Source organism: Octopus sinensis, linkage group LG6 (assembly GCF_006345805.1).
Source record: "Octopus sinensis linkage group LG6, ASM634580v1, whole genome shotgun sequence".
NCBI classification, from domain to species: domain Eukaryota; kingdom Metazoa; phylum Mollusca; class Cephalopoda; order Octopoda; family Octopodidae; genus Octopus; species Octopus sinensis.
This window is the reverse complement of record NC_043002.1, coordinates 47947334-47960105: the sequence shown is the minus strand read 5'-3', so window position 1 is coordinate 47960105 and position 12772 is coordinate 47947334. Positions and strand designations below refer to the sequence as shown.

The 12772-nt window shown below is 32.9% G+C and overlaps 1 protein-coding gene across 13 annotated transcripts in view; it reads left to right on the top strand.

Annotated features, from left to right (window-relative positions):
* The window catches only part of LOC115213470 (agrin), a 771489-nt gene that overhangs the window by 237687 nt on the left and 521030 nt on the right, over window positions 1-12772 (top strand). For 12 of the 13 annotated variants that reach the window (XM_029782456.2, XM_029782458.2, XM_036503873.1 and 9 more), the window contains one exon: window positions 8650-8865. In XM_029782456.2, the coding sequence (XP_029638316.2) occupies window positions 8650-8865 (216 nt within the window). Of the gene's footprint in view, window positions 1-3045; window positions 3051-8649; window positions 8866-12772 lie in introns of those variants that run through there. The other variant, XM_029782455.2, reaches the window with a different exon arrangement.

The window sequence follows — 12772 nt, the reverse complement described above, 5'->3', positions numbered from 1 at the left end:
GTTTACAATTATCATGTAATGTTGAGGCAGAATGACAGTACCATACACACACACACTCACACACAATCACACACATGCATATACACATGCGTACACGATGGGCTTCTTTCAGTTTCTGTCAGCCAAATCAACTTGCAAAGCTTTGGTCTACCCCAGTCTGTAACAGAAGACACTTTCCCATGCAGTAGAACTGAGCCCAAAATCATGTGGTTGGGAAGCAACTATCTTACCATACAATCAGTAATATTTTTTATCCTCAAGTTTTTTCTCGCCCTCAAGTATAATGAAGTCTCACCCATCTCTCTTAATTTTGACTCCAACATTTTGTTTAAGTTTCCCACATAATATATAAAAAAAGTATGATAATTTTCAGTAATACATAGACTAAGATATGTTTTATATTAAATGAATTACACTTTTCTTACAGAATGCAATATTTTTATCATAGTTCATTAATGTTCTTTTTATAAACGAACTAATTGAATAATTTGTTAAAATCTCTTGTGCTTAATTTCATTTTACATATTTAAATTCTAATATGTGGCAGTGATTGTATTTTAGCAAAAATAGTTTCAGTTTACTGTGTCATGCAAAGGCATTTTATATAATTTGAAGGAGGAGGATTTATGAATCAGTGTCATAAGAAAAGAAAAGAATATAAAAATATACAATAATATTTTCAAGCAAGTAATTGTAATCAACATGTTCTCAAAATCTTCAAAATGCTGCATCCTTTATTATTTCTAGATCTCATATTACTTTTAAAAAAATAATAAATACTACCTAAACAATTTGTCATAGCAGCTTCATGACCACTGAGCACTAATGAAGCCTCCAAGCTTCATTAGTGACATAGTGACACATGTCCAGTGATCACAGTGATTATAGTTAGAAATCTTTACTCTAATTTTTAAAAAAAAGTAGTTCTAGGAACTAACTTTCTGTAACTATAAATATAGTTGCCACCACTTCCATTATTGCTGGTAGCATTTCTTTTCATCATGAAACATCTTTTCACTTTTGATTTACAATAGCATGCATGATGATATCCTATGTTAGCAATCATGGTATAATATTTAAAACTTACCTACTATTACAATGTTAAAATTTAAAGTTTTTTCCATATTAAATCAACATCTCTTTGGTGGTAAACATTTTTACATATTGAAAAACTGTTTTAACCAGTCTATTCAATATTATTCACTTCATTTTAATGTACATTTTCAATGAAATGTCATGGATAAGTTTCCACTCTATTTCTTTTTCTTAATTAGATATTTTCTTTGTCATAATTCTTAATACAAACGTGTCTATCATCAAATTTTTAAACTATGGTGTATTAAAGTAATTATATTACTGTTTGGAGTTACACTTTCAGATTTCAAAGTTCTACTGTGCAATTAGATAACCAAGCACAAATCAAATTTCTAACTGGAAATTTAATTTTAGTATTGGGTATCTTTTTACTAACATATTCTTAATTTAATACTTACAACTAATTATTTAATGTAGCAGGGTTATCATTAATCAATCAGAATGATTAAGCAATAACTCACAATAATTATAAATCACATTACATCACTGCCATATCTTTCAGAATAAACTGATAGAAATGATTGCAAAACTTAGTTAAACAAATTAAATTCATTTGATCAGTTTTCAAGATGATAATTCTTGCAGTAAGAAAATGTCTTCCTTTATATTAGAAAACAAAAATGAAATGAAGATTTTGTTACTGTGGATTATGCGCAGTTTTGAAATTTCAAATCACTTTCTCATAGAATAAAAATTTGTGTTTTCATACTAATTAAGGTTACACAAAGTAATTTACATAGCATATTAGATTTAATAAAAGCAATTAATTATCTAAATAACTTTGGTATTGTGAATATATGTATGGAGAGAATTTTAAGATTAGGTTTTACAGTTCAGTATAGATTTGCAAATGTATGGTAATTTATTTGACCCCTAAAATCAATGTTCCCATGAAAACTAAATGAAGTTTTCTTCTTCTTTTTGAAAAGTCATCAGAATGGTCTTTGCCTTGTAAAAACTACATCAGTGCAATATCAAACTCTTTGTTTATGAGACATAGTTTCTCACTGATCTGTTCTGCTTTGCTAGAAGTTAGGTGTGAAAATGAGATACAAATGAGAAAATGATGCATAGAAGCAGGAAATTAAAGTCATCTTATTCGTTTTTCTCTTCTTTACTTTTCAAAATTTGAGATCTGTTTTCTTAATTTCACTTTACATCTGTGACTGACACAAGCTTCTCATGTCAAGGATTAGTTAATTATTATGTACGATGGGAATTATTTCAATCACAGCTGACAAAACTTAACATAGTTCGAATGGTTTAACACAGCAGGACATATTTTCATGACGTCTAATGCATGAAACAAAAAATATTTTATTCATGGTTATTATTTCTCTTCACAATTACCACATAAAATTGTATATAAATCACATCCTATTGTGTTTAAAATGTTTTGGCTTCAAGCTTTGACCCATACATAGGTTGCATGTTGCATTTTGTTAATACTGCTGGCAACCTTGCTTACAATGGCATTTAAATAATAAAAAAGAAAGCATTTAGTTGAAATAATATTAATCACTATCAATACGGTCAAGCAGAGTACTGGAAATATACATATCATAGCAATGTTTACCTATGAACAAGCCAATTAACTGGTGTTTTTAAAACTGCCCCTCCTGATTCACTAAAAGTAATTATATGCAGCATATAACTGACATTAAGAGTCTAGCTGGTTGATAAACAATTGCAAATATATGTCTTGTACACATGGAAAACATTTATATAAAAATTTATAGGAATACATATCATTACAACAAAATTTTTTGCTTTATAGCAAATTCTGCTTATGGTTTTGTTTTTGTGCATGACATCATCAACATGTATTTGTATATGATGCTGGTATTCATGTAGACTGGATAGTGATATGACCGACCTGCCCTACATACTCAATCATTTGCTTTCATTTGCTTTTGTGTATGTGTTTGTGCATATATACATGTGAATGCCTGTGTGTGTATTAGTTTGTGCTGTAAATTTCAAGTCCAAAGTAAGGTTCCAGAGAAAAGTTTTATGTAGTTTTTGTGCCCTGCCTAATTTTTAGTAAAAAAAATATATGACTTATGAAAACGTGTATATGGTACTTTTAGGGAATCAGGAGGGGCAGTTTTAAAAACACCAGTTAATTGGCTTGTTCATAGGTAAACATTGCTATGATATGTATAGTTCCAGTATTCTGCTTGACCGTATTGATAGTGATTAATATTATTTCAACTAAATGCTTTCTTTTTTATTATTTAAATGCCATTGTAAGCAAGGTTGCCAGCAGTATTAACAAAATGCAAAATGCTGACATGGAATTGAAGTTTTTTAGGTTTTTTCTTTGGCACCACCATCAATATAATCTGTATAATACACAAATATTCTATATGACTTTATTATTTATTTTTAGAATCTCAAAATGGCAGCATTAGCCTAAGCACGATATAAAATAAAATGCCTCACTAAGACCAAGAATCTCTGTTCTCCACTGCCAACCACATGTTATGTATTTTGAAGCATTTAGACTATGATAGCGATTGAATTTACTTTATCTGTCTTTATATAGTCACTGCAAGAGCCTTCAATTATGTATACACACACTGAACAACAAAGCATATTTAAGCCCTTCACTACCTATGGAGCATAGGCCATTTTTCACTCTGGGCTATGTTTTCCTCACCCAGGTTCTGTTGATTTTTAACTGTCATTACTACTTCTGTGACTTTGCATTTTCCTGGGTGGGTAGGTATGTTGTGGAGGCACATGGCTTAGTGGTTAGGGTTTTGCGAACCATGATAAGATTGTGTTTCAATTCCTGGACTGGGAAGCACATTGTGTTCTTGAGTAAAACACTTCATTTCATGCTGCGCCAGTCCACTCCTCTGGTAAAAATGAGTAATCCTGCAATGGACTGGTATCCCGTCCAGGGGAATATATATGCCATGAAACCAGGAAAGTGGTCTTTATGAGTTGGCATCACTCAAGAAGGTTACTTTGCTTTACTTTGAAGTAGGTATGCAGTTGATGGTGCTCCCTCTGGAGAGACATCAATTCTTAGTGGTTTCCCTAAGAGAATTGTACTGGGATCACTACTGTTTGTGGTGGCTTTCTCAAACATGCCTTCAGCCATACAGTAAGCCACTCCCACCAACTATGCTTATAATATAAAAGTAACACAGACAGTCAAGGATCCTGGTGATATCCTAAAACTGCAGAAAGACCTGAATGCAATATAAAAATAATATGCAGTTCTATGCTGGTAATGACAGGACATGTTTTTATCTGAGATATCAGATAAGCCTACATCATGGCAGGATGCACCAGAAATAATGCAGAAATAAAACACATTCACATTGAAAGGCAGTGCCCCAGCATGACCTCAGCAGCTGGCTGAACCAATAAAACAATAATACACAACAATAAGCAATGGGATTGGTGTTGACAAAGACATACACACGCTCTTGCGAGCATGACCTAGGCATCACTGTCAGCAGTGATTTGCGTTGGACAAAGCATATCTCTAAAATTGTCACGAAGGCCGAGGGTGTCTTGGCATCACTCAGCAAGACTTTTGTTAGCCGCTCTCCAGCCATCTATTTAAAACTGTATACAGCTATGGTACGACCCCACTTGGAATTCGCATCATCAGTTTGGAACCCCTATCTTGCTCAGAACACTGACCTCCTGGAATCTGTCCAGAGACGTGCAATCAAACGCATACCCTCCATCAGACACCTACCATATTCTGAGCGCCTTGTTTCCCTGGGCATGGATTCACTGAAGCTCCGGCGTCTGGCGACGGACTTGGTAAACACCCACAAAGTTATCAACTACCTCACCAACAACAACACTGAACACCTTTTTGATCTCCATGTGTCTAACACACGTAGACATGCCTACAAAGTCAGAAAACAACACAGCTCCCATGACTTTCGGAAACATTTTTTCACGCTCAGAGTTGCTGAAGCATGGAATAAACTGCCTGCGTCAGTTGTTGACTGCCATGACACTGCATCCTTTAAGGCCCTCATGCTTTCTGAAATCTGCCGAAACTACACCTGATTATATATACACTTTAGATGAGTTGTAGTGCACCTGAGCACTGTACACAATTATTATTATTATTATTATTATTATTATTATTATTATTATATGAACACATATGTATACAATGGGCTTTCACACAGTTTGCATCTACCAAATTCACTCACAGGGCATTTGTCAGCCTGGGGTTTTAGTAAAAGACACTTGCTAAGCTGTCATGCATAGTGGGACTGAACCTCAAACCATATGGTTGCAAAGAGTTCTTCTTAGCTCCACAACCACGCCTGATATATAAAATATATAAAATGCATAAAATTTAACAATAAGCAACATAAAAACTGAAGACCTCTAATGAAGTTCTTCAGATAGGTTAGAGCAATACGACTGCTTGTTTCAAAATACTACATGTTCCCAGTGTAAAATGCTACAAATCTTTTTGCAAGGTAAACTTAGATTATTTTGCTACATATAAGAGACTTGTCTTTCTTACCTTGTTTTTTAGTCATCATGTTGGCACATACCCAATTGAAAATGAGATTGTGTGTAGGGTATATTAAGTTTTACTTCATCTTCCACCTGAAAAACAAATGGAAACAGAAATATTATGAAAGAAACAATTCTATTCTTAATAATAGCATTTATTTATTGATTGAAAAACATAACTCTAATAAACAAATCTAATTGGACAAAAAATACAAATATTAGAACTGAACAACTAAATTATATGATTATTTTTTAAACAAAATATATAATTGGCAATGCATAGTGTAAACTAAACAACCATAACAGCAACTGATTTTTATAAAATATAATTGCCTTTTCTAGAACTACATTGGTCATTTATTAAACACACACATTCACACATACATACATCCATACACAAATATGCACTAAATTCAGTTGTGTCAAAGTCTTTTATCATACCTTATAACCTGTTCATTGATACATAACCATTCACTGATGCCCTTCAGTAAACTTTCATAGCAATTTGAATGAGATTTTAATAGCGATTTGATTAATATTTTAATGAAATGACAAAAATATAAAAAGTCTCTATTTTTACATGTTGCTGCTTTGAAATCAGAAATTAAAACTTGCAAAGCCTGTTTGATATTTTAATTGTATTCAGCTATTTAAATATATGTATAAATATTTATATTTAGATACACCTACACATACACACATGAAAGTGAAAATAAGCAACTGAGGAAAAGTGTAAACACAATAAAAGAGCAATTAGTTTCACTCAGTATTTTGGGCTGGAGTCCTTCATCAGAAAGATGGGAAAGAGAGAGAGTGTGTGGGTGAGAGAGGTTGGGTGAGTATTAAAGAAAAGAAGAGGGGAAATAAGCATAGAAATGTTGGTGAAATGAACCACCATGTGTTGCCTATGACAGTTCCAGTTTGGAAATTTATGTAGAAATTTAGAAAGTAGCTTTCAGCATTAAAAAAGATAAGAAGAGAAGACAAAGGATGCTGATACATGTAAATTTGTGTGTGGTGTGTGTGTGTGTGTAAGTTAGTTGCATATTAGGTTCAGTAGTGTATGTGTGCATTCTTTTTTTCAGAAAGATGTTTATTTTCGTGTGACATATGGTGTATGTTTGTACAATGTATGTATATGTAATTATGTGAAGTTAAATGTGTCTATTGCTTGTGTCATTGTGTATATACATGTACTGCAGATGTGCATGTGCAAGTGCAGGTAAATGTGTTTTCAGAGAGTTTACACACAATTCTTATAAAACTGCTTGCCTATTGCAACATATTGAACACACACTCATCAGAGCCCATACTCACAAACATTAACACATTATGCACAATACACACATATACAAATACATACGCAACCAACTTACACCAGCATGCAATTTAACATTCATTCATATGCTTGTAGTACAATCAAATCCTCATCATACAGCACTAAAAAACAAACACATTCATGCAGTTCTGGAAAAACAACACTCATTAGAAACTACTGATTCTGCATACACACTTACACATACCCGCATACCCTCTATACACACACCTTATTAACAAAAGTACAACACACTGTAAACAAACACAAACAGGTTCATGTATGTTGTTTGCCAATTGTCTCCCTTGCTTCTAATGAACGACCACCATCTTAAACTTCCTGATTCTTTCCCATCTTTTTAAGTGCTAAATTAATAAAACATTTGTCAAAACTCTTCTTGTGATGTCTCCTTTTTGTGCTCATTGCCATATATACATACATATACATATATATATATTATATATATATATATATATATATATATATATATATATTCACACACATATATACACATACACACATATATACACATACACACATATATATTATACTCTTTTACTCTCTTTTTACTCTTTTTATATATATATATATATATGTATATATATGTATATATACACACATATATGCACACACACACACACACACATATATATTATATATATATATATATATATATATATATATATATATATATATATATTTCGAACTTTAGGTCTCACTGAGGAAATGACTAGAGACCGAGACCTCTGGAAGTGTGCTGTGCGCGAGAAGACCCGGCAGGACAGTGAGTCCACAACCCGTGGCCCTCTACATGGGATGGAGCCAGCCTACGTATGCATACCTTCCCTTCTTGGGACAAAAACTCTACTTGTGAAGACGTGTTGAGGCAAGTGAGGATCAGAATCGAAATCGATCAATGGAAATTGCGGATGTGCTACCAGTGCCGGTGGCATGTCGAAACTCTGCTTGTGAAGACCCATTGAGGCAAGTGAGGATCAGAATCGAAATCGATCAATGGAAATCGATCAATGGAAATTGCAGATGTGTTACCAGTGCCGGTGGCATGTAAGAGAACCTTCCGTTTCGCGACCGTTGCCAGCCCGCCCCGTTTCGTGTCCGTTGCCAGCCTCGCCTGGCCCTCGTGCCGGTGGCACATAAAAAGCACCATCCGTTCGTGGCCGTTTGCCAGCTCTGTCTGGCACCAGTGCGGGTGGCACGTAAAAAGCACCCACTACACTCACGGAGTGGTTGGCGTTAGGAAGGGCATCCAGCCGTAGAAACACTGCCAGATTTGACTGGGCCTGATGAAGCCTTCTGGCTTCACAGGCCCCAGTAGAACCGTCCAACCCATGCTAGCATGGAAAACGGACGCTAAATGATGATGATGATGATATATTAATGATTGCTTTTATGTTCTGTTATAATGAAAAAGATTTTACATTAATCCAATGGGCTACTCAGTAATTTTGTAGAGTACATATTTATCAGTTATACAAGAATGTTGCTGACAGTGATTCTAAAGTTTCATCCAGCTAACTTATCACCTGATAATGGCTTAACTGGCTGAAACTTCGAAGTTACTGTCAACAACATTCTTGTATAACAATAATAGATGTATTAAACACACACATACACACATATGTATATGTATGTATACGTATATGTATGTATATGTATGTATCACATGCATATGTAGCTTGTTTTCTCAATTTTTTATATTTCTTTTCCAGATCCATGTGATACTCATTTTTGTGCATTTGGGGCTGAATGCCATGTTAACAATACTATCATGAAGCCATACTGCAGATGTATTGAGAAGTGCGATGACATCTTTTCCCCTGTGTGTGGTAGTGACCTGGTCTCTTATACCAATGAATGCAACTTGAAAAGAGAAAGTTGTTTGAAAAAGAAAAGGATTAAAGTCTTAATTGCTCAACAATGTGGAGGTAAAGCTCTTTGCTTTTGTATTATTGAAAATAGATGTAATATATATATGTATAGTGTCTTTGATCTTTGTTTTGTCTTTTATGCTTTTTACTTAACTGTAACCATTCTGGGACAATGCCTTCAAGTATTTAATCAATCTAATCATCCCTAAAACTTACTTTCTTTTTTTAGGTCTTGTCCTTATTCTATCAATCCCTTTTGCCAAGCCACAAAATTACAGGGACATTAATAAGCCAATTGTCAAGAGGTGGTTTGAGACATACGCAAATGCACATGCATCACATATACATGCATGCACACACACACACAACAGGCTTCCATAAAGTTTCCATTTGACTAATTCACTCACAAGACATTGGTTAGTCAGGGAGTTATTGTAAAAGACACTTTCCCAAGGTCCAAGCAGTGAGGTTGAACCCAAAACCATGTGATTGCAAAATGAGCTTCTTAACCACACAGCCATGCCTGATGTGTAATTGCTTCAAATTTCTCTTCATGTAACATTGGATTTGGTTCTTTTTCATTATTATGCTCATATTTCAAAATGATACAATATGAATAAAAAGACTTGTGAATTTGTATAGCTATATCACACTTTATTTTAAATTTCTGTTTAACGTTCTCAAATGTTGTATTACTTTTAGTAGACATTTTTTATAATAGCACATTGGCAATGCTTACCATCCTCATGATTTTGTTATTATTTACTTAATTCACAACCACATGTATTGTATATTCAATGAAGGTAGAACAGTCCAATTTTCTTCAAAAGTCTGTATTGCATGGTCATTTGTTCATAACTTCAAAATGAATATCCCATAAATTATAATCTGAAATGACATTCTATGTTTACTTAATTATATCAGTAAGGCTGGTAGTAAAAATGGCATTGAAATACGGGATAACAAAGAAAATATTCCTTGTATTTCAAAACTTAAATCAATTATTATCAACATCAAAATAAACACCCCCATAAATTATAGTCTGAAATGACAGTCCATATATATTTAGTCGTGTCAATAGGGCTAACTGTAGATATGACATTGAAATGCTGGAGAATAATGAAAATGCCCCTTGTATTTAAAAAGTTAAGTCAATTATTAGTATTTTCAAAATTGTAGAGAAATAGAATTTTGTATGTTGATTGAAACTTATCAAAACAAAAATTTTACCAATTATTGAAGAACGTAGAATGTTTTTGAATAGCTATATTCTATTCAGTTGTTTTGCTTGTACTGAGATGTTTTATAGATATATAAATAAAATAACTTGAATAAAAATAGATAAATTAATTTCAAAAATCTGAAGATGTCACAAAAATAATTTTTATGTTGTATATCAGCTGTATATTCTATTCTGTTCAGCCACTCAGTGAAAATGTGTTTTGTGATAAGCTAAAGTTGTTATTGTTATTGCAATTTTTAGATTTTAATTTGGTCTTTTTCTTTTGAAAATATATTTCAGTTTTTGTTTTATATTTTGCTTTAAAATATAGTTTGAATGATTGGCATTTATCTTTAGCAAGCCTCTTTAATAAGGAAAATTTAAAAAGCTAGATATTTGAAATAATTAATCTTGTAAGTTTTCAACACTAGAAGAAGCTTATAGGTGATAAGTTCTTTACACATAGAAAGAATTGGTAAATTGTATGATATATATTAATTACTGTGAGAGAATGTTTTTTTTTGTATGGTTTAGCACTCACTGCTAAGACCATGCTGGAGCACCACCAGTTAATTAAATATCTAGAACTCTATCTAAAATATGTAAATCACCAAGTCGAGACTTATGCATTAATACAATGAAATCAAAGAAATTGCTATTTTTAAAATTTTAAACATGCTTTCTTTTAATTTCGAATGTTTCTTAATTTATATTGTTAATTTCATAATTCAGTCAGTAAATTCAAATGTTTTCAAACTATATAAATAATTACTTGTGAGTTTACCGTAAATTTCTCTTTCAATTTTTCACTTCTTTGTGTGTCAACTCTAAAAATCTAATCTTGGATTGCATTAAAAATAAAGCCCTGTTGGGAGTCCTTAGAGAAATAATAAACATTTAATTGAAACATGAAAACAGGCAAAGATCTATTATTTTTTTGAATGTTACTAGAATAAAGAATGCTGATTTTAACACTTCATATTTTCAAATAGCAACTGAAAGAAATAGGAATGTCCCACAAACTTTTGTTATATTTGGATAGGAAAATAAAGCACCCTTCTTATTTTCTTTTATAAATTTACTAACCAGTCAAAATTTTATTTAAAATTCAAATAATTTTCTTCCACACCAATCTTTGAAATTCTATTACTATTAGGTTGTCAAGAAAGTTTTTGCGGTTTTTAACCTTTAAATTCAGATGCACATATCTTGGCTTTAACAAAACTTTCTTAATTGAAATAAACACCATCAGAATCATCACACTTTTGCCAATGCGAAGGAAGTTTATTTATGCCAGTAGCATAAAAATCCTGCATTCTGGTGGCGATTAAGTTGTTGAAGGTGTGTTTGGCATCGTCTTGGTTTTTAAGCATTTCTCATGCAGGAAGTTCTTGAGATGCATGTAAAAGTGGTAGTCGGTAGGTGAGAGGTCTGGTGAGTATGGCAGATGAGACAGAGTTTCATAGCCCAATTCATTCAACTTATGCTGGGTCAGTTGGCTGTTGTTCAATTCGTGCAGCACTCATTTCTCATGCATTTTTGTTTTTTTCAATCTCTTTCAAGTGGTTGGAAATTGTCATATACATTACGTCTAATTCAGAAGCAAGCTCTCGAACAGCTGTGCGTGGATTGGCTTTGACTAAGGCTCTTAGCTGATTGTTGTCAACATCCAATGGCTGACCACTATGCTTATCATCTTCAAGATTCTATTCACAGCTACGAAATTTCTTGAACCACCATTGTGCTGTATGTTCATTAGTGGTTCCTGTGCCAAATGCATCATTGATATCGCGAGCTGTTTCAGCAGCTTTTTGGCCTAGCTTGAACGGGAATAAGAAAATTGTGCGAATTTGCGTTTTGTCCATGTTGTATTCAACGTTCTGGAAAAAATGGCCTAATTATTCAAAAAGAAAAAGAGTAACACGATTAAATAGAGCAAAAATATGGGCTTTAAAATGATATATAAAGCAAAAGTAATTTCACGAAAATTAATTTGAAAATACATTGTTTAAAACCAAAATTTAAAATTTCGCAAGAACTTTCTTGACAACCTAATAATATCAACTTTGATGGTTTGGTCTTAAGTATCTTCAAAGTCATAAATGATGGAAAATTGAATGTAATTTAATCAGTATCAAATCTAAAGTTGCGTGGGTGTCCGTTTTTCATCAATATAAAGATATGATTTATAATTTATTGCATTCTTTGTTGAAATTCTGTATCTCTGTGTCAAAACCAGCTTTGTACAAGACATAGAAAATTGTTTTTGTTACTAAAATGATAAAAGGTTTAAGTAATATGACAACCAGTTGACAAAGTGTTGCTATTTTCTCTGCAAACAAAATAACTGTGAAAGCTGTTTTCTATATTTTACTAATTAAGCTTTACCATAGACAGTCAAGATTCAAAATGGATTCCAGTAGGAAATTATATCGTTTAATTGCTTACTTATTTCATTGATTGAACTGCAGTCATGCTAGGGTATTGCTTGAAGAAGGTCTTTGGTTTTAGTCACACAGATTAATCTCAGTATCTATTTTTCTCTAATATGGTACCTATTCTATTAGTCTTTTACTGAACTACTAAGTTACAAGGTTATAAATAAACCAACACCAGTTGCTAAGCAGAGTTTAGGGAGAGGGGCAAATATAGACAGAAAGACACACACAACACACACACACACACACATGCACAACGGGCTTCGCTACAGTTTCCATCGACCAAATAGACTCACAAAGCATT